This window comes from Puntigrus tetrazona, chromosome 7 (assembly GCF_018831695.1).
Source record: "Puntigrus tetrazona isolate hp1 chromosome 7, ASM1883169v1, whole genome shotgun sequence".
In the NCBI taxonomy this organism is placed as follows: Eukaryota; Metazoa; Chordata; class Actinopteri; order Cypriniformes; family Cyprinidae; genus Puntigrus; species Puntigrus tetrazona.
In genome coordinates, this window is record NC_056705.1 from 3,438,749 (window position 1) to 3,465,586 (window position 26,838).

Consider the following 26,838-nt stretch of genomic DNA (forward strand, 5'->3'; position numbering starts at 1 on the left):
CCGCTTTTCCCAATGGTTCTGTGCGTCACTGAGCAACACCATTAGCAACCACCCTTAGCAACATAAACAATCAAGAAACCAGCATTAAAACTGTGTGTTATGTATTTCAGTAAAATGAAATGTCTGTTATTTATTTAATGACGTATGAGTGACTCCTTCTTCTTTCATTTTGAGACTACACCCTTCCTCGTCTAATAAATGCTTCTGATGCAGAGATATGTTGATGCGTGCATGCATCTGAGATGGGATTATTGTGATATCTAGTTTTCTGTTTCCAGTATGATTATATATGTTCATATGTGCATCAGTTTACACTATAATGACGCATGCCATCTCATGAATCAGTCTGTTTTAAAACTAAAAAACGGAAAACAGATGTACTGAATGCCGATAAGCACAGCCTTCAAACGTTAATGCTTACATAAATTATATTGTATTAAGCATTGTTTGTTTACATCCTGTTGAGTCTCGCATTATGAAAACAATGTTTGGGATACCATGATCAAAATTCAGCATAGACAGTTTGATGTTTAATATTCATCCAAATTATGGCGTAAACCAAAATGTCTGTGTATTAAAATAGCATTGTGTTCAAAATATAAATAGATGGTTATATTAATGTCCAGCAGAGCAAACCAACACTGTGATGTCACTCACTGTGGTATTGCAAGATGGTGCTGCCTTTGTTCCAAAAGACATCCTTTTTTCATTAATTGACAAATATAAAACAAATATGATGTAGACATCACTTTACTAAATAATGTAAACTTAACTGGCTTCCACTTTAAAATTCTATTATTTTGTGATTGTAAAAAATGACCACTGTAAAAATGACCACCTGCATGTCATGTCCAGGTCTCTGTACTTAACTGCCTTTGTCATTGGATTTTTGGACATTTATTATCAACCCAGTTTGTGCTTGTTAGGCAACGTCCACTTTAGGGTGTCAAATGGGTGTTATAATGAGCAAAGGAATAAAATAAATAAATAAATAATAAAGTGGAATAATAATAATTACTATTAGTAGTAGTATTAGTAATGGTAGTGACCACAGGCCTCAGATATTTACAAAATAGATCTCCATGGACCATAATAATAAAAAAAACCTTAAAAGTGGGCCAGGTTCTAATATGAACCCTTTTACTATGACAGAACCTGTAAACTGAGCCTTCTTGATGGCTTAAAAAGTTGGTTTGAAGGTTATATTTTTAATTACATTATATTAGTGTTATATCTTAAATCTTTATATTCATCTCAAGCTTCAAATATTTGCATGATAAGGAGTACATTTTTAACGTAATAATGTGTGCAGTTTCACGATGAAGGACAATTTATTATAGACAAGAATGAAACTGAACAATGTCAATATAAAAACAATATAAAATATCTTTTGGGATGCTTGAGTACCTCCTATCCTTTAAGTATAAAGGATAGATAAGATACTATTTCATAAAATGAGTTTATAGTAAACTGGTTAAAAAAAGGCAAGTTGTCAAATACTGTCAACATTTGATCATTTATAATAGTATTGTTTTACCTAATATACTATGTCTGAAATATAGTTCATGAAATCCATAAAACCTTTCTCAATACTATGGCACTTCATTATCATATGGCAAATACAGATATTAACCAAAGAAAAAACGAACAAAAAACCTTCAATAATGCATGGTTTGATCTTAATAATTTATGTTTAAAGTTACTCTCTAGTGCAGATCCCTTATCAAGCCTCATCCATATGTGTATGCATGTATAAACATATTATTATGTTTAAAGTAACTAATTAAGTTCTAAAAGAAAAATTATATACTCCAATATAGACTAGGCAATTGAACACTATTTTTGAGGAAGCCATATAATTCAGATATTTATACAAAAAAAAGGAAATCTCTATGTCAGTCCAATAGGAAGGCAGGTCTCTGATAATCAAACAGGCTGAAGTCTCCCTGGTAGCTAGCATAGAGCCGACGGACATCTCGTTGGCTGATTCCAGTAAAATAGCGTTCCACCTTGGTGCGGTTGTAGCGGGTTATCCCTGGTGGAATATTGGGGTATGACACTAGGTCAGCAATACCAGCAGCTTTTAGAATATAAGGAGCATCACGTTCCAGGGTCTCATGGTGACCCACAACATTGTAAGAAATATCACAAGGAGCACATAGATCAGCATATGTCAGCCAGTGAATAATGTTGTCGCCAAACTGCCTGTCCAAGCGCTGTCGGCCTGACTTGTCACCCAAGTACCGTACAAAGTCTTCAAACTGAAGACCCACACTTTCACTATCATCATTGTGACTCCTGCGATATTTGCGAATGATGGCTGGGGCAATGTTATGTTTGTACCAAGGTTCAAATCTTGGGTTCTTCACAAACTTGTCCTTGAAAGCAGATATCAGACGCTCAAATGGGTCTCTCACAATAAAGAACTTGAAATAGGAATTTAACCTGTGAACCAAACAATAACACAAAGTCAGAAAAAGAGTATAAGATCAAATATGTAACAAATCATTCAACAATTTAGCATACCATTAGTTCTGAAAATGAAAATACACCATATACCAGTTATGAAATAACAAATAGCCTAACTTACACAATGTTTAAATAGCCTAGGTAGGGTAAAATCTACGTATAGCCTAAAGATTTTTATTAGCAAAACAAATAACAACGTTTGGATGCATGTAGGGCATACACCTTGATGTAAAATAATGACATTTTTTATATATATATATATATATATATATATATATATATATATATATATATATATATATATATATATATATATATATATATATATAAATAAAAAAACAAAAGCCTTCTATCCACAGATTCAAATTTGATGGCAAAAGTCTTGGCCTTAAAGATTGGATGGATGTATAGGAGACTTCATTAATTATGATAAATCGGGTTTTCTAAAGGAGATATTGGCTGTAGACGATATTCGTAGGCTCCTTTTATTATCATTAGAGACTTTGGCCCAAGCAACCAATAAGTGTAACTATGTAATTGCACCAATAAGTTGTATGAACACATCTCATAAAATTTCACTTTAAACAGATGATGTTTTGTTGTTTATTTTAAATATCACAGACTCTGTTAAGGAATGCTTAAAGTTATCATTTGGTGAACTGAATAAATCCATACTTAGACCCCTTAATTCAGCTGCTAAATCAGAAAGTCAGGCTTTACCCACTATGATTCCTTAATTATCTTGGAATTAAAGTTTTGTCCTCATTATCATGCATTTCTAAATGGAACCATCAGTCTCTATGCTGGTCTCCACTTTGGCTCTTTATGGAAGGATAGCCACTATTAAGATGAATATACTTCTGTGTCTAAGTATAATCTCTGGCTCAACCTATTGGCTATTTTAAAGAGCTCAATACAACAGTATCAACATTTTTGTGGAAAAGTAAATGGCCCAGAATTAATCTTAAATCTATGCACCAGTTGAAACCTCATGGTGGCTTATGCCTACCATAATTCTGGTCCTATTATTTAGCATACCAGATGAGACCATTTAGGACTCATCGCTTAAGATTCATCTGTGCCATGGCGGACCTTAGAATCCAATATTATTTACCCATTGCATCGACAGGATTTACCCATTACAGGAATATCTAAAAGACTAAAGCATCTGATATCAATTAGTACTGATAGGGGGCAGGGTTTCTCTCTCAATACTGACAGGTTTCTATGCCATTTTGCACCTTGTTATCTTCATGTGTTCAATACTTGTGTAATTCAATTCATGTGTAACTCTATCTTTATCTCACTTTGAATAAAAGCATCTGCTAAATGAGTAAATGTAAAGGTAAACATAAGAAGTCAATTGAACTGAACCTTTGATGAATTTCTGTGTCCGTCATAGAGGACAGGCGGGGTAAACCATTTCTTTCATGATCATGAACCAGGTTCTCTGGTATAGCTTCAACTTTTGAGAACATTCCTGAAATACAAAAAAATTGAACATGTTTTAAGTCAATGGAGATTTGCAGGTTGCTTTATACTTAAAATGTGATGCTGAATTAGGGGAATTATACAGTTTAATGGGAATTTTGCAGTTTCCAAATGTTATTTTATCATTATGGACAATTGGTTATTTTACCTGACGACATATCTTACCATTAAGGACAATTAGAACCTTCTTCCACTGAGTATTTCCAACTTTGGGTGTCTGACAGAAGAGAATTTTATGCTTGTCACACACAAAAATGCGGTCCAAGACAAACTTGTCCACAGTTGTGTGGGTAAGGTTCCACATAGTTGAGTTTCTGCAAACAGTTGATAAGAGCTCCAGACGCTTCTCATTCACTGACTGCCAGTCTATGGGCTCCACCACAGAGGGACCAACTGAGGACTAACACAATACCAATAAAACAATTTTACACACATGCACACATACATGACAGCCAAAAACTAAATTCACTAAACTCAATTAGATTTTAAATAAATTATAAGGGAACTCAGTGTACACCAGTGTTGGGGAAAGTTACTTCACAAAGCAATGCCTTAAAACATTGTGTTACTCCTTAAAAAATAACTAATTATGTTATTTAATTTTTATGGAAAGTAATGTGTTACTTTTTTAAATGAGCAGGGCTTGATTGATTGTTTTGAATATGAGACGTTCTATTCATAGCAAATGTAAAAGTCCTTTTGCAACAAAAAATCTAATGAATAAACCTGAGAAGAAAAAAGTAAATTCATGTCTGTACATTAGAATACAGACGAAGCTTCAAAACTCTTCAGCATTTAAACAATTCAAGTCATTTGTGCTTATTAGTACGGTTAAACAGGATCAAAGGTCAGCAGCAAAGTCATTGGTAAATAAAATGGCATACATTTGTATTACAATTTAATTATTGCAGGTATGCATCATTTTTTTATCAGTTTTGATAAATGCTAAAACAGTTTTTTTGCAAGTGAGATGAATTAATGCACATTTACATTTGACCTTCTGATTTCTCTCATCATGGGGACAGGAAGCCTGTGAACTTGCTTTACTCTACTTGCTTACTGTAATGTGTTACCCCCAACACTGGTGTACACTAGCAAGCGGTCTTACCAATATATATGGCTGTGATGCTCCCTTGTCTGACCACTGGACTGCAGTACGTTTTGTCGTAACAGATGGAAAGGTCCAAACAAACATCTCTCTCCTCTCCGCATAGTCTGAAAATGTATAGAAGGGAACTCTCAGTTTCTTTTGGCCACTGAATATAAATATACAAGCTGTGGAATATTTTAAAATGACAAATACAACATAGAAGAAAAGCAAATCTGGTTTGACAGGTGGGGGGACCAAAACTGAGTAAGGGGCTAGAAGAAACAATTATTCTCCAGTGTCTCCAGAGCTGTATTCTTAACACACACACACACACACACACACAGTGGTCAAGGAACCCCTGTAGTGAAAATTTCAGTCCTAGAAATATGTTTTTGTTTGTTTTTTACTGTCACAAATGTCAATAGCCAGTCACAACAAGGAATCCAATCATTAGCATATCATTAAATGGGCTGTAGGGTTCTCTAGTGAGAAAGAAGCCAGGTTAATTCTGTATTTCTTCTGTAGATGCTGGTATTCGTTACTTTTTTTCTCAAAGGTATGTGCTGTTAGTGCATATTTATTTTACTGCATATTTAGTTTGACAGTGTGCATTATCATAGACTTTCATTTGTTGTTTTCTTTCCCCATGTGCTCTGTGTGTCACCTAATTTATGTCTCCTGTTGATTGTTTCATTTGGTTCAAGTGTGTGTAGTCAATTATCGTCATTACCTCCCCATTAAAAGTTGGACTCTGACTGTTTGTCCAGTCTCATCAATGTTGTGCATTTCTATTACCCGTCACGTTGAATTGGTCGCTGTGGACTATTTTGTGATTTTTATCTTTGTGTGCTCCTGATTTACCCGTGTTTTATTTAAGGGGACTGAACACCACCACCGAGCGCAGTTGTCCAGGGACGGTCCTCCAGAGACCCTAGCCATCTACATTGATTAGGTGCTGATGTCATTCTCTCCATTCACCGTGGACATCGCGGAGGACAACAGTCACAGCCAATGCAATAAACATAAGCAATATCTGAAGCGTCAGAAAAACTTTCAAAAGATCTATTTCGATCACCATAGTGTTTATATCTTAACTATTAAGTTTGATCCCAGTATTTCTGTGATAATATGAATGAATACATAAACAATACTGTGTAACTTATTTGAAAAGACTGTTTGTGAAGCTGTTACCCAAACATGGTAACTGTCTGCTCTGTGTCAGCGGCAATGCAAACACAGACTTGAATGTTCTGATAAGAATTTTCAAAGGTTTATTAGACACGGGCAAATCATTGTCAATTAAAAATTATTTAAACGTGCAGCTCTAGTGTACCTATATCAGTATTTATTCAAGTACACACACTTTTTAACTAAAAGCTCTAATATTAGGATGCTGTTCATTGCAGCTATATGAACACAAACCACAGCAGATGTGGTTAAATATAAAGGCATGCTTTTATTCTATTTGCAATTCGTTTAGATCAACATGATCACATCCCACAATTTTAAGTTAACTCAAGTCAAAATTCTAAGGTCAAAATGCGTACAGGTTGGCAGTTCTGAACATAAAACCTGAGATTACAGATTACTTTGGCAGCTACTTCAAACATGTTTTTAATGTTGTCATATTGTGTGTAATTTTAATTTAAAAAAAATATTTTAAATTAATTTGCAGTAGGTATGTAATAAATTACAAACAACATTTCAAAATTTATTAAACAGCCAACTATGTTTATGGTTATGCAACACCCGTTTGCACCGATATTAATTTTTTGTTTTGTTTTTGTTGGGTTTTCTTAATGTTGTGGAAGTGCAATTATGGATATTATTTGGACCAGTTTGGTTTGACTATGGAGCCTATAAATAGTGTAAATAAAGCCTTGAGAGCTAATATAGCGTTCAGTTTTGTTTTTTAGAAAAAATAGAAAAAAAAATAAACGGGGGGCTTGCCATCAACGGATTTCTAGACCTTTCTGTTCCACCACAACACAAAAAAATAGAAGAGTATTTTTACTGTTTTCTGATTGTAATCAGATTATTTTTTCTGACAGGCTTTGAATACAATGATAGGCATGGATAGTAATGAGATTGAACAATTGGTTTTTAAATGCAGAGACGGTCTCTGTAATCAATTCGACGATAACCACTAGAAGTTAAGTGTTCCCTAGAAGTGCTAGAAGTTAAGTATCTTGCTAAATCACTTCACACATGAGATTGTTATTTAGCATAAAAGGTTATACATACCACCCCTTAGTTTAAAAATAATTTACTGATTGTTACAGCTTTATTCCTTCAAATTTTGCATAATACAATATACAAAAGTAATACTGCAAATTAGATTTACTTATGTTGTAAATTGCAGGCCGGAATCTAAAGCATTAACAGATTCTTAGTCATGTCTAATTTTTTTTAAATATTTAGTTTAAAGAAGTAGAAGAAAAGAAATAAAAAGAGAGATAGAGAAATCCTAAATAATAAAAACATTTGGAATTTTTTTTATTTTTCTAAATATTTATTTCATTTGTATAAATTGAGCAGTATATGAAGATTTCAATTGCAAAAACCAATGCCACTTTGAAAAACAAATTTAAAATTAAAATAAGCATAGTGCCATGCATTAGTGTTGTCCAGGTACCAAAATATCTGTATTTGACACCAATCCACAGTTCTTGGTACCAATATTAGTATCAAAGAAAAACACAAAAATGCTAATTAAACGTCACATTTTTTTAATTAATAAAGTGAAACAAAAATAACCTGTACAAAATCAGTGCTCTTCTTTGTTTTATGCTGTAAATTAAAAGTATGAAAAAAGTAAACAAGTTTCAATGAAAGGTATTTGTCATTTTTCTGCTGCTGCTGAAAAACAGCTGTGAACTGCAGTCTGTTTTAGGGTTTTCTGGGGTGTTTCAAGATCTTCCTTAGCCTGCAGCTGTAAAAGGAAAATATAGTATACTTAATAAAGAATGGACTGAGTCTGACCAAATGCAACACTAGATCACTGACTCCAGCTAAACTATAACATTTCAGTAAATTACAAACCTCAGCTTTTATGATACATTTTTATAAGATTCCATATATTTTAAGAAATATGTATACGAAATGGGTACTGTACTGTAACTATACTTTACAGTGAGAGTTTATTTGTTAGATAACATGACATTAACAAGACTTATGGTTCATTTCTAAATTTACTAATACATGAATGAGCAAGTGTTTGAATTAAATAACATTCAAAAACATTAATCAATGTTGTAAAAATATATTGTTAACTCACTGTAAGCTGATATTAGACAAAAACATGAAGTCTTTTATTAGATACAAAGCATGCTCACACAGAGACAGAGATTGTGTTGTAGATATAGATATTTGAAATAATAAAATGCTTATTGTGTTAAAGTGCTTACAGAAAGTGTCCTGTTTGTGATATTTTTCATGTTTACATCTAATCATAATATGGCATAATTGTCAAAATGTATGTGTGTATAAATTAAGTGGTAAGCTTTGACTAAATGCAACTTTAAATGCAATAATGTTTTTAAAATATCTGCGTGTCAGTACCTTAAAAAAACAAAACAAAAAAAACTAAGCAACAGAATGAGATGAGTGATCCTTTGCTGCAATCTAGTGGTTGCATTTGCAATGTCAGGTAATGCAGCAAAGACATGTACCATTTTTAACCTTTAACCATTTATGTATCTCAAAATAAAAAAACAAGATTAAACACATATTTGGCAAGGTTATCAGAGGTCGATCAGAATGAAACTCCATTGGCATGTTCAACTCATTGCCCAGACACCAAAGTTCTGTGAGGATTTTGAAATCATCACCCAATATACATATCATTTGATGGATCCCCTAATTATGCACATACCTTACCTCAAGAACCACTGTTGTCAATTAAATATTTACAAATATGTGAAAAACCCATTTTTTTATTTTATGAAACTGTGTGAAAACGTGTCAGTTGACTCCTAACAAGCTAAGCAGAGTTTCATGGAGATCAACCCATAGGTGACGCTATAACAGTTAAAAAGGCCTGAAAATCACAAAATTTCTACAGAAATTGATCTCAAATTGTAGAACATGTAAATATATTTGCACAAGCACTAGCTCATCATATTATATGATTAATCTCATTCTGAGCATTTTTTCCTCTGTGACTAATGTTGTCAATCAAACAGTTCATTAAACATTCTCAAATATTTCCCACCATTTTAGAGCATCACAACGCATTTGCACTCTTTTGTCCATTACATTCGGCTCCCTTGTAGAACTCCACATTTAAGTCCCCTTCTATCTGAATAACTTCTGTTACAAAAAAAACTTGATATATTCTCCAAATAAATTTGCATCCAAACAATTAAGCAATTACTGATGGTCTGCAATTTTTCCAAAAGATTGTTATCATCAATAAGGTCATGCAGCTGTAAAATCTAATAAAACTGCTCCACATATGCTTTTTGTATCTAATACCAATTTTTTCTCTTTTTGTCACATAATGGGTGATTTATTTATGCTGTTATAGATTAAAGAATCAACAAAACATCAGTGCTAATCTAATTATGTTTGTGTATTTGCCCCAGATGAGATTAGTCTCACAAGATTTCACAGGTTACCTGACATCACAAAACTTACAAAGTTAGCTTTACTATATAGTTAGCCAGCGTTCGGAAGCGTTGGCATTCACTCAGTTTATTCTTATTTTTGCCCGGTGTTTTAGGTGTTTGTGGAATATTTACAAAATATACTGTCATCTCTCTTGTGGAGTTTTCTTGGGTTTATTTTTCTCAGATATTAGATGACTCATCAAGGCTTTTAGCAATTTCAGCCACTACTTTGGATCTGCTCTTGGACGTTTGTTCACGATCTTCCACTGGTGAGACTGATTCAAATCTTGTATATAGTTTTCACAGACTTAAAGGCATACAACATTAACAAACACTGCTGAGACAAACTTTTACTAAGGAATAAATAGATCTTAAACAAAGGTAAGTAAGGGTGGGGTTGACCTAGCAGCAATGGATGATGTCAGCATGCTTTCTAAATAGGCACACAATCATTGGCTGATAGGAGAGGGTCTCTGTTAGAGATTTATTCATAGAAATATTGCAGACGGCAATTTTATGCTGCCACATTAAAAATAAAGTTTAAAAAAATAAAAACGTTAATTGCTACATTCAAATAAAGTCACAACAGTGTCACTAAAAATAAAATACATGTGTGTATATATATATATATATATATATATATATATATATATGTGTATGTGTATGTGTGTGTGTGTGTATGTATGTTACTTAATAGGCTTTTTTATAGAGTAGAATGGCTGATAGTAAGACAAGAACAACTGTTACTTCTTGCCCAACTGGTTAATGAAAAGAATATAATCTCTGACCTCGGACTCAACGCATGACATAAGCCTCATTCATAGCATAAGGTCAGAAGAGAATAGACAAACAAGGACAGAGCAATACTAAACACCAGTAACAAATTAAGTCGAAAACGACTTAAGTTCAAAAAAATGTGAAGAGGATTTCACTTCTACAAATGAATGCAGCTTACATTTTACGTCTCGCGCCATACATCGATTCTGTAGTCAGCTAAAAAGAATATAAGTATTTTTGTTATAAAAACCCATCAATCTGCTTTGGAAGACATGTTAACCCCCTGGAGGTGTATAGGTTAGTTTTATGATGGATATACAGGTCCTTCTCAAAAAATTAGCATATTGTGATAAAGTTTATTATTTTCTGTAATGTACTGATAAATATTAGACTTTCATATATTTTAGATTCATTACACACAACTGAAGTAGTTCAAGCCTTTTATTGTTTTAATATTGATGATTTTGGCATACAGCTCATGAAAACCTCAAAAAATTAGCACATTTCATCCGACCAATAAAAGAAGTGTTTTTAATACAAAAAAAGTCAACCTTCAAATAATTATGTTCAGTTATGCACTTAATACTTGGTCGGGAATCCTTTTGCAGAAATGACTGCTTCAATGCGGCGTGGCATGGAGGCAATCAGCCTGTGGCACTGCTGAGGTGTTATGAAGGCCCAGGATGCTTCGATAGCGTCCTTAAGCTCATCCAGAGTGTTGGGTCTTGCGTCTCTCAACTTTCTCTTCACAATATTCCACAGATTCTCTATGGGGTTCAGGTCAGGAGAGTTGGCAGGCCAATTGAGCACAGTAATACCATGGTCAGTAAACCATTTACCAGTGGTTTTGGCACTGCGAGCAGGTGCCAGGTCATGCTGGAAAATGAAATCTTCATCTCCATATAGCTTTTCAGCAGATGGAAGCATGAAGTGCTCCAAAATCTCCTGATAGCTAGCTGCATTGACCCTGCCCTTGATAAAACACAGTGGACCAACACCAGCAGCTGACATGACACCCCAGACCATCACTGACTGTGGGTACTTGACACTGGACTTCAGGCATTTTGGCATTTCCCTCTCCCCAGTCTTCCTCCAGACTCTGGCAGCTTGATTTCCGAATGACATGCAAAATTTGCTTCCATCCGAAAAAAGTACTTTGGACCACTGAGCAACAGTCCAGTGCTGCTTCTCTGTAGCCCAGGTCAGGCGCTTCTGCCGCTGTTTCTGGTTCAAAAGTGGCTTAACCTGGGGAATGCGGCACCTGTAGCCCATTTCCTGCACACACGGTTTTGAGTAATGAACCAGGCTGGGAGTTTTTAAAAGCCTCAGGAATCTTTTGCAGGTGTTAATTAGTTGATTCACATGATTAGGTTAATAGCTCGTTTAGAGAACCTTTTCATGATATGCTAATTTTTTGAGATTTTGAGGTTTTCATGAGCTGTATGACAAAATCATTGATCATTGAACTACTTCAGTTGTGTGTAATGAATCTAAAATATATGAAAGTCTAATGTTTATCAGTACATTACAGAAAATAATGAACTTCATCACAACATGCTAATTTGTTGAGAAGGACCTGTATATGATTTTCAAAATAGTGGCCACTATACACCAACATTAAAAGGGTGGGTGAGAGTGAGTAAATTATCACCGAGTAAAATTACACTCCTCAGCCTCCCTGGGAAAGTCTATGTCAGGGTACTGGAGAAAAGAATTCGTCCAATAATCGAACCTCAGATCCAGGACGAAAAATGCAGCTTTAGGGCTAAGGGCTGTCCAGTCACTGTATAATCTGAGCAGGAGCTTGGTTGGCATTGCCTGCAGTAAGTCAGACTTGTTCCTGGTGCATGTTGGACTCCGACAGGGTCTGCCCTTTGTCACCGGTCCTTTTCATCTTTATGAACAGGATTTCTAGACGCAGTCGTGGGCCAGAGGAGTCCACAGGATCTCATCTCACGGATGATGTTGTCTTGTTGGCTGCATCTAGCCAGGAACTACAGCGTGCACTGGGGCGGTTTGCAGCCAAATATGAAGTGGCTAGGATGAGAATCAGTACCTCCAAGTCTGTGGCTATGGTTCTCAGACGTACAAGGGTGGCTTGCCCCCTTCAGGTTGGTGGGGAGTTCCTGCCTCAGGTGGAGGAGAAGTATCTTGGGGTCTTGTTCTTGAGTGAGGGAAGGATGGAATGAGAAATTGACAGACTGATTGGTACAGCTTCTGCAGCAATGCAGTCAATTTAATGGTCTGTCGCAGTGAAGAAGAAGCTGAGCTGCAAGGCGAAGCTCTCGATTTACCAGTCGATCTACGTTCCTACTCTCACCTATATGGCTCTGGGTCATGACCGAAAGGATGATACAAACGTAGGGGGCGCTCCCTTAGAGATAGGGTGAGTCTCTCGGGAGGTGCTCAGAGTAGACCCGGTTCTGCTCCATATCGAGAAAGGCCAGCAGATGTGGCTTGGGCATCTGTTCCGGATGCCTCCCAGTCAGAGGTGTTCTGGGCATGTCCCACCATGAGGAGGCCCCAAGGAAGAACTAGGACACGCTGGATTGACTATGTCTCTCAGCTGGCCTAGGAGTGGCTCGATGTTCCCCTGGAAGAGCTGCAGAAAGTGTCTGGGGAGCGGGAAGTCTGGGCATCCCTGCTTAGACTGCTGCCCGCGAACCCGGCCCCCGGATAAGCGGTAAAAAAAAAATGGATGGATGGATACGAATCAAAATATTAAATTATAAATATTTTTAAAAGTGTATCTGGGTGAAATCTACATTTGTACATGAGACCTTACATGCTTTTTCTTTATATAAGTTGCCAGTAGCGCAAAATGAAGGGGAAAAAAAAATCTCTAATGTATTGATTCTTTCTTCAATGATTCTGAATCGATTTGGAATATTTCAGTTGCTTAAAAGGACACTTTTTTTAATTAGCAATTGTAAAAGTAGCCTACTTAATAAAAACAATAAAGTTAACTTTGCAAAAAATCTAAATTTAAATCTAAATTTACATAAAAATAAATATAAATTTTTTTTTTTTAATGTATACCAGGAACACTACTCATAAAACACAACTTGTGACATTGTAAAAAGAACGGCATCTACGCTAATATTAGTCTTGTTTCTTTCTTATTCTGGTTCACAGTTTGTATCCAGACTAGATGGTGGATCAGTACCCAGAGATTATGTTCATCAGAGACCAGAACACCTAGATGAGCCCCTTGGATAAACCACCAGATCCTGATGCACACACACACTAAGTCATTTACACTATTTGACACAGCTGTGTTTAAAACTGAACTGGAGGTTAAGAGCTGGGCGTCCGGTCAGAGGAGAACTGACCCCAACTGAGTCTGGTTTCTCCCAAGGTTTTTTTTTCTCCATTCTGTAATGAATGGGGTTTTAGTTCCTTGCAGCTGTTGCCTCTGGCTTGCTTTGTTGGGGACACTTAACTTCTAGCGATTATCATTGAATTGATTACAGAGACCATCTCTGCATTTAATAACAAATTGTTCAATCTAGTCATTATACATCCCTATCATTGTATTCTTTTACTTTATACTGTTCAGTGCTTTGATACAACCTGTGTTGTTAAAAGCTCTACATAAATAAAAATGATTGATTGGTTGATTGATTGATTGATTGATTGATTGATTGAAAAATTTGGCCATGTGCAGTGATATTGAAAACTGAAAATGTGATATCTTCCCAGTGGCACAGGCAAGGCTTAAGCTGGTCCCAGACTAAAATGTATGTTTAAGCTGTCTCAATTGAAAATATCTTGCTCTGATGCATCTTAAAGTATGTCTGTGTCATTGTTCTGTGTCAAGATGCACAGCTGTAATGTTTTTTTATAAATTTAGGAAAACTTGTTTAAATATCTTAATTTAACTAAGGCCTAGTCCTGGCTTAAGCTAAGCCCCATTTGTGAAACTGGGCCATTGAGTTGATAATAATAATCATAATTGACCTGAAACGTGAAATCAATATTTACACCCCTACTTTTAAGACAGCAATACTCACACACAGGTATTCCAACTATTAAAAAAAAAAAAAAGTGTAAAAACTTCAATGTTGGTTAGGACTTTAAGAGACATTTGCACAGAAGAATTAAATGGGGAAAAATGTAGATCAAAAAACGTTTTGGAATCTGATTGTGATTCCCAGAATCGGAATCAGATTGAATAGTGAAGTGCATGAAGAGTCCCACCCCTATATAATACTATATGCCGCAACCCACCCGCCCTGGCAGTGTTCAGTGTGTGGTTTTCACTCTCCTCATCATTGCACAGCTTGACACTCTTCTCAGTATTCCGCTGTATGAATGTGCTTTTTTGCTCATGTAGTAGTCTACCGCTTATGCTCAAAGTCCGATTCAATAACAAAGCGCTACTGTGCTGTAACATGCTATATACTGGGCAGCCTAATGCTACCCTCTCGTGATGCTATGCTCTGCTCACGTGCTCTGATAATAATAGCTTTGTAGGATTATGGACCTGTTTTGCTCCTGTTTCTGTTCAGTGTTTCCTTATTTGGTTCCTGTCCTCGTCTAGTCTAATTTGTTCATCCCCTGCACCTGTGTTTAATTAATTATCCTGTGTATTTATGTTCCTGTCTGTGTGATTCTCTCTGTTGGGTCTACTTAGTTACTCCAAGCTTCTATTGTTCGCGGTTAGTTCAGAGTGCATTAACTGCTAACAAGCAAAACAGTTGTTTTTAATAATGCATTGGTAAACGTGAAAATGAAACATTAATTTTGTATTTCTAACTACAACCTGTCACTAAAGTTCACAATTCCATCCGTCCGTGTCATCTATTCCTCTAAGGAAACCAGTGCTTCCCAAGCCTGTCATTTTGTATGCATAACTCACCTGATTCCACCCATCAGCTTATAAGTAGTGACTGTGAGAATTAAATTTGGTGTGCCTGATTAGGGAGACATACAAAATGCGCAGGGCAGTGGGTCCTCCAGGACAGGTTTGGGATTCACTGCTCTAAACGAAGACACACTTCGGTGGTGGTGCAGGATTTCCAGGCTTTTTTCAAAACTGTCTGCTCGCTCGTAATTATCTCTTTGCGACTTCAGTTACTGCCAAGCAGGGTTTTTCTTTTCAATGCAGAATCGCCTCGAATCCTGTCTTTCTATAGAACATTGCCAGAACATGTTAAAACAATGTGCATGGCCTGAGTAAGTAAAACAAGTTTTTTTTTAAACCATATAGCTTTTGTGTCTTAATACGTTGGCTAACGTTATATGAAAATGAAGAAATTCTGTTAGTCTATAGGTTGATTTTTCCATTTCTGCATTGCTTGAGCCAAATCTGAATAAATCAGAATTATCTGAATAAATAAGGTTATGCACTGGTGTATGTTTTGCAAGCTCTGCCGTTTTTTCCATTTATTGACCTGCATAAAATGAAATGATGATAATGAGCAAGCATATGGCATGATAGTGACCTATTTTTAGCAGAATTCATTGGTAAATTTGACAGTACATCAAAGAAAGCAGATTTCAAATAAAAAGAATAAAAATAAAAACTGTGTCTATATAACTTGAAATAGTTTTATTTTTATTCTTTTTATTCTTTTATTTTCTTTTTTTTACATTTTTGAGGGTTTTTCAACTATGTATTTTTAAATATTTAATTTTAACCTGTTGACCTATAACAACATCCTTGACATGAGGTAAATTAATCTACAGCCATATAACCTCCACTTCCCAAGGTATGATGTGTGTAATGAAGTAGAGGTTCATCTTTTACAGATATGTAATTCTACCACACCTCTACCATATCCACTACATTATCATCAGATGTCTCATCCAAACGAGTTTCAGAAAAAGCAACAACATGAATTATTTGACAGCAACTTCAAGTATTTTGTTCCCAAATCTAAAAATTTTCAAATTAGCATACTTTACATATTTTTGGCAAGAGATTCTTGTCAAATCCTTCTTCAAAGATCACATTCTGATATCTGGGCTGCTAGAAAGTCAGCTTTCCCATCTTTCACCATCCTTGTGGTTAACTTTTAAGTCCTGGAACTCTTTCACGACAGCGTCTATTCTTTTGCTCGTTGTTTCCATAAAGGTTTACATACAAACTTTAAAGTGGCTTGCTTGTTGTTGCAACAGTTTATAAAAGGCTTTCTGTTTCTCCATCGGTTCACGCACCTGTTCATGTTTGATGTACAGACTTCCCTTTGTCCTTATGACCATGCTTTCCCACAGCAACAACAAAATTTAGATGCTGACTCTACAACTGGTGGAAAAAACTGGGTGATTCCCAATTATATCATAAAGCAGAGATTCGAACGCCACTGACCACAAGTTTGGGCTCTGCTCTCACAGAGAATATTGATTTATATAACATACTTTATTTTAGAATGTTATATTAATTCAATGTTAATTTATATTATATGTTATGTTATATTTACTTTAAGTTAGAAATAAGGTTTAACTGATTAAGTTTCAACATTTTTATTTTTAAATGTAAGTAAATAACAATTGGTTGAAGCCAGCCAATGGTGAAAGTCTTTGCGTGAAGAGACCACGCCCCATTTTTGGATTTCCAGTCTGCAGTTATATCTACTTGGAGAATCTGACCTATGGCTGTTTAGGTGCATGGACATGCTTCATGTGTGAACAGCTTGATAGTGAGTTAACAGACACAGAATTAACAATTTTAACGAGTAGTCATTTTTTCATACTTTGCAATTACTATGGCAATGTCCACCTCAAGTGCTTGACATGAGCACTTATTTGACTTTTGGAGGCAATTGTACCCCTTGCCGTGTCCTGTGTAACTTCAGAAATGGGATCGATTGCGTTGATCATCTGAAATGCATGAGTGCTGTGCAAACATCATTTAAATCACCATATCATATTTAGTTTTGAGTAGTGTCAGGTTTCAAAGTATTTTGAATGCTTCTTGCTAATGTGTACGTTCACAGTGGGAGAGAAGAGACCAAACCCTTTGTGGACCTGACCTAGTGGATTAACCCTTCAATGACAGAATTTTCATTTTTGGGTGAACAATCCCTTTAAAAACCCATCACACCTGCACCATCTAAAATTTTATGAAAAAATAATCACGAATTGAACTGAATGGTACTCATTTAAATGTCACTGGATAAAAGTATTTGATAAATGTAAATGTATTTGAGTTATTGTGTTAGTTGATTTGAGTTAATGAGTTAATTTAAAATATTAATACATTTGCAAGTGTTATTTAGAGTTGGAAGTATTGCTTTGATTACATTGCTTTGTGTGAAAGGACAATTTGGGTAGTGTGAGGAATTGATTATAAACTATGGACTGTGAACTTTAAGCAAACATTAATTATAAACCAGCAGAATATTGTCAAAGTTGTGGCATACTCTCCACATATGGAAACACTCTCCCTGATAATGGTCCTTGAATGTTTGTGTTTCTAAAGATTACTGGCTGATTTTGGGACTGGACAAACAACACTCCATTAATTAGCCACTAAAGAGCAAGGACACAATGTGAAATCCACCAATTAGAGAGACTGTCAAATCTCAATTTTGGGGTTTTTTGGAATATTTTGTGTTTTCTGTGCCTTTGTTTTTTGACCTCTATAGAAATATTGCTGATGTTTCAAATGTTGCTGTATGGCAAAAAAGTAATAAACACATACCACCTGGTATTCTGAAGCTGAAGTTGATGAACTTGCTGATGAACATAAGGATAAGTAACACCCAGCCACAAGCACCAACCAGCAACCAATGACGGCGCATCATTCGCACATGAACAGGCTGTTAAATCCTACAAAAAAAAAAAAAACATAGCAAGTGTTAGTTTCTGTTATTATCATTTGCTGTTGTGTGCATTAAAATTATCATAATTACCACAGCATCTATATTTCCAACTACAATATAATGTACATTCACCACACATCATTTATGAACACCAAACAACAAAAAGACCCCACTTCAGAGAGCAGGCGTGCCTCATAGAGGGGGCTCTAGCCTGAGTGCTTGTATCCACCACAGCCTAGGAAAGGCCAGAGAGGTCTATCAGGCCCCAGATTGTGTCCATCCCCTGAGAAAGGACGTCCTTCTTCAGTGGAATCTTTCTAGGGACGGGCTGTTGAGAGGAGCATGGTATCTGTGAACCAGGTTTGGGTGAGCCAAAACAGCGCAAGCAGCAGAACCTGCTTCTCATCCTCCCCAATCTTGATCTGAGCCTGCGTGCAAGCAGGATCAGAGGGCAGTCAACAAAATAAGGGCAAAAAGGGTGACTTAACCCGGGTGAACGACACGTCCCGAAGTGGAGACAGGCTGCTGGAAGCAGCACTTTCCTGTTCTTCCCAATCACACAGTAGCAATGTTGTGTTCCGAGTCAGAGTGTGAAGAAGCAGTGCATCACTCACAAACTGTACCCGGAGCATAAGGCCCAGAGATGTGGGATCAGGGGCAACAGCAGTGGGAAAAGTCCTTGGCCCTCCCCCGAGGTTGAGGGCACAGATGTGGACAGATGAGGGGAAGAACCTCCCTCATCTCTGGGCATCTCTGGTTTCTGTACTGCCCAGAACTGCTGGGCAAAGTCCTTGACAGTGTCGCCTGAAGAGGACAGCCTGGGAGATGGGTGTGTTAAGAAAACACACTTTGTCAGCGTCTTACAAAGTGCAGGCCCAGGGTGATCCATGCACTGAATTGAAATCTCCCGCAGCTCAAAGTTTTCTTTCTTTTTTTCCTCCAGTGCTTGAGTAGCGATCGGCCCTCAGAAGCAGAAATCTTCTTATATACCCATATGTACGAAGAGCAGCCTGGCATGCAAATTCCACTCGCCAATTTTCATTGGCCTTTTCTCTAAAGCTCAGAAATTATTGGGTTCCCAGATGTCAGTCAATAACATTGTGACTGACTTAAAGGAAACCATAAATTTTACACAGCAATGCAGTATAACAAAGTATTGCATCACACACTGGTATCTCATGTAAAGTTAGCGAGAATAAATGCTGTTAATAAAGCTAGAAACCCACTTAATACAATTCGATGTGCTTACAGACATTTATTAATTCAAATATATGCAATGGTCTTATTTGTATTATATCGGTGTTATCTTTAACTTTGGTTATCCATTGCTTTAACTCTTACTGCTTTCCGTCTTCATGAGTCTCCCTCTGTTCTGCATGCGGAATACAAGTTAGCGCAGCTTTACCAAGAAATTAAGCAAATTCCATTAAAATGATTCATACAAGGTGGTAAAAAACTTTATGTTTTTATTGGTTAATCAACGTTTTCACTGCCGTTGCCTGTTGATTCTGGAGGGCTTTGGCAGATTTCTATGACTCTGGCAACACGATTGCTAAAAAAAAGGTTTGGATAAAAGCTCTAATATAAACATACACTACTGGAAGCAGCACAACCAATAGCTATGAAATCAAGAGAATAGACTACTGGAGATCAATTTAATATACACATTCATGGAAAAATAAAGTAAAACTAGGTGATTCTGATAGTGTTTAGGCTGGCCCCCCACCACTGATATAAACTTATATCTGCCTAATACTGGCTATCGTCCACCCTGCTTTCCAAGATATCGGCCATATCGGGCGACCATTAATGAAAACTAAAGCATAGCCATACGGCCTAGGTCCGACACTGAAGTATAAATCAGCCTGTAGAATGAGATCAGACGTCTGTTTATTTTCTATTATGTGTAGAGTTTTGTAAATACGTGAAACTAAGCATGTTTCTTCAGAGCAACTCTGTAAGTATGTTCTCTGTAATTAAAAAAAAAAGTTTGGCAGAGTTTGAATAAGGCACTGTTGCCTTTTTTATTGTTACTTTAATAAGGCACCATGGCAACACTGTTCAAGATATCCAAAATAATTTTAATGAAAGGTAGCTACACATTAGCGCAGTCATGAAATGTTTTTCTCTAGACTTCCACTACATGTGGACTGTGTAAAACTACTGAAATTGCTTGTTTGCCTCGTTATATTGATTGTTCACCAAGATGACTCCTAAACATTAACTGCTCTTCACCTGCTTCTATTCCCTCTTTTTGGTCTCACAGTTTAAGCACAGAGAAGTCCCTGTCTGCTGCAGTCTTTCCAGTACTGAAAACATTCTTAATTTCTTTGTCGGTGATGAAAGTATTTCTACTATTTTGAAAATCATTTTGTTTCCTTAAAATTTAGATGTCCCCTCCTTGCACACCTCTGCTTGGTTCAATCACAGTTTAGGGCAAAAAAAACCAAGGACCACTGGTTAGAAAGTCGTTATAAGAAAATTGGCCTTGTAATATACTCCTTGGAATATACTGAAAAGACTTCAAGCAGTACAGGAATAATACAGCTTAATACAGCTCAATCATTGTATTTCTATACTTTCATTAATAAGTATAAAAACAGGCCTAGAACATTTTTACTATGATTAAGAAGGTAAAATAGCCTTCTGTGTGTGTGTGTATGTATGTATGTATATATATATATATATATATATATATATATATATATATATATAGGAATCTGATTAAATGTTTGATGCTTTCATGTTTTTTTTTTTTGATACCTGTCAACACCCTATCTCTGTTCTTTCTTCTAAACTTTTTTCTTCATGCCATACCCATTGCTTCTTTAGTTTTGATGCTGTTGTCGACATAGTGGTTAATGAGATACTCAGGCTTTCCAATTCCTCTACTTGACTTCCTGACACTGCCCCTTTTACTGAAGAATTACTTGACTGCTTTGACATATGGGGGTCATGTGACGTTAGTAAAAAGAGCATTATTTTGTGCATGTAGCATAATGCACATACTGTACATTATTGTCTCTCCTCTATACCCCGCCTTCCTGAAAACATGCATTTCTACAAAGCTCATTGTTCTGAGAAGCAAGGTGAGCTCTGATTGGCCAGCTATATAGTGCGCTGTGATTGGCCGAATACCAGAAGCGTGTAACGGAAATTTTTGTAAACATTACCATGTCTACATTTGTGATCAGAGAAATGAGTAGCGCCAGACTACTCTGCAAAGTTTAAATTGTCCCACTATGTGCAGAGCCAGCATAGGATACTCTCCAGGTTCAGGTATTAGTCCTACGTAAATGTGCTGAACACTAATATTTGGATCGAACTGTTCTGGCAAAGTGTTATAAATACAACCTAACCACTAATTACTAGTGTCCTCTTTTGGAATCACAAACAAAATAGTTTGATTTTCACAATGAAACACAGCATCTCCAGAACATGGTGCGAATAATAGTTCTGCCTTCTTTCTTTGTGTAAACATTTGGGTGGTGTTATGAAAATAAACCCACACAGTGACATAGAGATTTACTTTTACATTTACTTTAAGTCATAACTTAAAAAAAAAAAAAAAAAAAAAAAAAAAAAAAACATATCTCTAAGACTTTACTCTTTCCAACTATAGGGTTCTTATCTATGCACTAATCTATGCACTAAAAGAAAACTTGAAATCGCATCATATGACCCCTTTAATACATCAATGTCATCTGGAACTGTACCATCTAAGCTTAAGATTTCTGCTGTCACCCAGGTTCTTAAAAAGCTTGGTCTCAAACCTTCTTTAAGTAACTATAAACCCATTTCTAACATGTTTTCTCTCTAAGATATTAGGAAAAGTTATTGCTTTCCAGTTACAGGCCTACTTAACAGCATAAAACCTTTATGAGCCCTTTCAAACTGGCAATCAGTCCTGGTTATTATTCTTACCAAACTTCTCTTAACCTCTCATACTGGTGCGTTTAGCGCTCTTCTTCTGTTAGATACTCTTCTGATGGCTTTCAGCAATTGGAATAACTGGCACAGTCTTTGAATGGTTTTCCTCTTAATTGAACAATTGTCATATCTCAGAAACATAAATCATCCACCAAATTCATCAGTTCTGGTGTACCTCAAGGTTCTGTTTTGGGCCCTCTTCCCTATATGCTACCAACTGGACAAATAAATATACGCTATGGAATTAACTTCCCTGTTATGTAGATGACATTCAGATTTATTTTAGTGTTCCTTCCACCTCATTGTTCACAGTTCACCCAAAATGAATATTACCATTAACCCTCAAGATATCCTAGGTATAGAGATGAACCTTGGAATTTATCTATTTATTATTATTATTATTATTATCAGGGCAAACTAAGGAATCAATGCATGTCAGTAAAAAAAAAAGAAAATTCATATTTTAAAAAATTTAATTAAAAAAAAAAATAATGTTTTTAACTTCCGCTTACTGTTGTATGCATATTCACGAGAGGCCGGCCTCTCCAGACAGATAGCGTAGGACACATGCATGTGTGAGTCTTGTGAAAATGCATGTGGTTGTTTACAGGAAGCTAAGTTTTACTTTACCAAAGGAAACCTCTTGGTCTCCTCTTGGCTTATATCGAAATCCGACATTGTGCTTCTAATTTGTGTAGACGCCCATTTTGTTCTCTCCCTGTCATGCTTCTACATTCATCCCTAATCATCACCATGTGCGCTGTGCATATCTGGAATGGTTCCTTCTATGACATTTAGCAGAAGGAAGAGAAAGGTGTTCAAATTGTTTTAAATATTTTTAAGAACAATTTTAATAACTAACTGATTTGATATGGGACGCTTTTATTCAGTTGAAAAAAAACATCTGCCCATACTATTATAAGGTTGAAAGTGCAAGGACAGTTTAATATAACTCCTATTGAATGCATCTGAAAGAAGAAAGTCATACACCAAGAATGCCTTGAGGGTGTGTAAAACATTTTTGAGGCGAACTAACACTTTTAACAGCTTGCATCAAGAACCTTAGCTTCACACATCTTCTTACAGGTGAGATGAGAGAACAAAAAAAAGTTGTTGCAGATCAAGATTGGACAGTTAATTCAGAGTGACGCATGACCAGGCCAATCAAACGTAAGCACTAGTTGGGATGTAAAACAAATGTAAGACTAGAGGCAACCCATTCAAACCAGCTCAGATACGGCTACATAAGGAGTTTGAAATATCATCTTGTTGTAGGACTGGTTGCTAATTTGATAATGATAATTATCCGGATATAATTTTCCTTGATAAAATAATATGAAGACTTCGATAAATGTTCAATTTAATGTTTATGCACCAAAAGCGGAACAAAACAGCTCGACTCATTTGAATCGTGCTACACGGACCATTTATCAGCTCAGATCAAAGTTCAAAGTGCCACAATGCTCGAGCTCACTAAAGCTGTCCTGTATTATCAACCTTGGAAAAGCCAGGATCATTTTTCTTAAAAAACGTTTGTGACTGTGTTTATCTGAAAAAAGAAAAGAAAAGTCATATACACTAGTATGGCTTTGGGGTGAGTAAAATATGCCATTATTTTTATTTTTGGGAGAACTATTACTTGAACTCTGAGAAGAACACAAATGAGTTTGTGATTTAACCTAGTTTAAAGTTAAACAGGAGAAACATTGTGTGCAACGAGACTGTCAGAAGGCTTTTAAATCGCCATCATCCACCATGGATGTACTGTAACAACACTCACTGTACCATGGTATTGTGACAGAAATGTGGGATATTCACATTGTATTTTATTACAGAGGTAATGTATATAATTGTTATGTTTGTGATGAAGCTATAACATGTGTGCATTTATACCAAATGTGTTTAGACTAACGTTACTGTTTTTCATACAAACAGGCTACCTTTAAAAATCATATATTTCTAAAAATCCTATATTTCTTATAATAGTAAATTTTATAATAATGGTTGTAAATGTGTTTATCATGATTTAAAATGTATGCTACTATGGAAGACCAATGCTTAATTTGTTTTTTTAAATACATTTAACGATTTAAAACTGACGTTGCTAACACTTTTACAGATTATTTTTATTATTATTATTATTAATATTATCAAACAATCCAAATCTGTTTCTTAATTTGAAACAATGTCAATCCTTAGAACATGCAGAAAGCAAGAAATACATTTTTCTATTTAGATTTATTTTTTGTTAAGGTCGTTAAAATAGTCATATGAAAAAGTGTTTCATATACATATGTAGATATGTTTTATATATTTAATTGAGGTTGACATATTATTTGATATAATTAAAAATGTCATTTTTTTACTTATTGGAGAGCATGACTGCTGCTTTAGGGATTTGTTTGTTTATGGGGATTGTTAAATTATGCAACATATTGAAAAATGTCAAAAAAATATTAAAACAAAAATGATTTATTTCCCTGCATGCTGAATGGTCAACCATACTGGCTGCATCCTAAAACTGAATGTAACCTAATATAAATTTTAGTTTATATATATATATATATATATATATATATATATATATATATATATATATATATATATGTGTGTGTATATATGTGTGTGTGTGTGTGTGTGTGTGTGTGTTTAGTTACATAAATTGGCCTAAACATATTTTTGTGTTTAAACGTTTGGGAATATTCATGCAAAATTTAAATACACAAAATAAATCACATAATATCATATTGAAAACTTTTTAGTTGAGAACACAACAGCACAGAAACAGAAGCGCATTGCGTAACGTTAGTCGTTTAGTCAGTGCGGTCCGGGGAGAGCTACTGCGGACTTTGCAGAAAGACTTAAGCATTATAGTTTGTGTATATGTCAGCTTTGGTAACGAATATGATTATTACAATACTAATTATCCGCTGGAAATAACGTCAAAGTGGAAAAAGTTTGTTAAAATGTACATTTTGACACAAAATGTTTTGTTTTTTGTTTTGTTTTTTTCAGCTGTCACGGAAACAAACACAACAGTGACATCTCATACCCCGCGTCCTAATGTGCATACTATCCATACTATCTGCCCTAAATAGTATGGAAATTACTATCTACAATTTAGGATGGAGACTATGCACACTGGGACGCAGGCAGAGGCAGTGAGTGACGCATAAATCAAGGACGCCTTAAAATGACGATTAGCTTAACGATATCTCCGTAGACAGATTGTGAAACGATCACTGCAATCAAAGGCGCCTTTCTGTCTTCATACATACATTAAAGATTTCGGACGCAGCCATTGACTGCCTGTATATGTAAGTTACACAATCTTAACAACTCCAGTCCCAACCTTCTCAATGTAAATCGTCGGTCTCTTCTGTCATCTCGTCTTGTCCGGTTTTCCACAATAACTGGGGCGCTGTATTCCGCTGAACATTAGCCGCGACCGAAATCAGTCACTAGTTAAGGCTGACCCTATTCTGTAGAGTAAATGTTCCAAACAGAGAAAGAGGGAAGAAAATTGATGTGCAAATTAAGACGTTGATGTAATTATAGCGCGCCAAAGAGCGCGCCGGAGCTGACGCTTTTTCTTCGTCTTCTTCTGTGGATTTACTGGGAATGAGGGGAAAACCGCCATACCGCCATCTACTGCTATAGATGTATATTGTATCCTTATGTTTAAACAAATAACGTTAAATAAACATGTTCTAGAGTTTCAGTTTCCTCACATAAATGGGGGGAGATGTCCCCCTTAAAAACAATGTGTGTTTTCTATATGTGGAATGATGATCAGCCATTATGTTATTACAGAAAATAAAAACATTTGTTAATTTAGCTATGGTATGCAAAAATTATTCATCTTTTGATTAATCTCAAAGTCAAAATTGTTCCATTAGCCTACTTGTTAATATCCATATTTAATTTTTAACATGCCATAATAGAAACACTATGAATGCAAACTTTATGATTTCAGTTAATTAGTCTATAGGGTTTAATGAAAAGTGAAGATGTCTGAAATGTCTGTCTAATTAATGGAAATATTTAATATTAACACAATTTATTAAAATATCCTTTTTAAAAAAGGGTCAATTTTTAAACATTCTGGAAAAGGTTCTAATTATAATCTTCACTTAAATGTGCATGAATTACCCTCATTAGTTAGCCAGCACTTTATATAAATGATTTGATCAATGTTTACAACCTAGATTTCCTTTGTTTAACAGAAACCTGGCTAAAACCAGATGAATACATTACTTTAAATGAGTCTACCCACCAAGATTACTGCTATAAAAATAAGCAACGTACAAAAGGTAAAGGGGGAGGTGTTGATAGGTGATTTATAGCAATATTCTTAGTACTTCTCAGAGGGCAGGCTTTAAGCATAACTTGTTTGAAGTAATGGTACTGCACATAACATTATCTAGAGAAGCATGTGCTTGTGATAAATCCTCTGTGATATTTGTATTGGCTACTGTATACAGGCCACTAGGACACCAATCAATCAATCAATCAATTTTATTTATATAGCGCTTTTAACAACACAGGTTGTATCAAAGCACTGAACAGTATAAAATAGGAGAGTACAATGATAGGCATGTATAGTGATGGGATTAAACAATTTGTTATTAAATGCAGAGACGGTCTCTGTAATCAATTCGACGGTAATCACTAGAAGTTAAGTGTCCCCAACAAAGCAAGC

The 26,838-nt window shown here is 35.6% G+C and overlaps 1 protein-coding gene across 2 annotated transcripts; it reads right to left on the reverse strand.

Annotated features, from left to right (window-relative positions):
* chst10 (carbohydrate sulfotransferase 10) lies at window positions 1-26,838 on the reverse strand. Of its 2 annotated transcripts, none has more exons than XM_043244711.1 (6): window positions 25,489-26,838; window positions 18,089-18,213; window positions 5,069-5,175; window positions 4,126-4,360; window positions 3,844-3,949; window positions 1-2,445 (listed from the first exon to the last, which is right to left on the reverse strand). In XM_043244711.1, the coding sequence occupies exons 2-6, from the start codon at window positions 18,186-18,188 to the stop codon at window positions 1,896-1,898; spliced, it is 1,098 nt and encodes a 365-aa protein (XP_043100646.1). In that variant the 5' UTR covers window positions 18,189-18,213; window positions 25,489-26,838; the 3' UTR covers window positions 1-1,895. The 2 variants fall into 2 exon arrangements, with proteins under 2 accessions (XP_043100646.1, XP_043100645.1); XM_043244710.1 differs by having other exon boundaries at window positions 18,086-18,213; window positions 25,489-26,836.

Excerpts from the sequence above, each read along its gene's own strand:
- chst10 (XM_043244710.1), bottom strand. The coding sequence starts at position 18,188 with ATGATGCGCCGTCATTGGTTGCTGGTTGGTGCTTGTGGCTGGGTGTTA. Across the intron at positions 5,176-18,085 it reads CAGCTTCAGAATACCAGGTG|ACTATGCGGAGAGGAGAGAG; the intron begins GTATGTGTTTAT and ends ATACATTTTCAG. Across the intron at positions 3,950-4,125 it reads GGTTCTAATTGTCCTTAATG|GAATGTTCTCAAAAGTTGAA; the intron begins GTAAGATATGTC and ends TTTGTATTTCAG.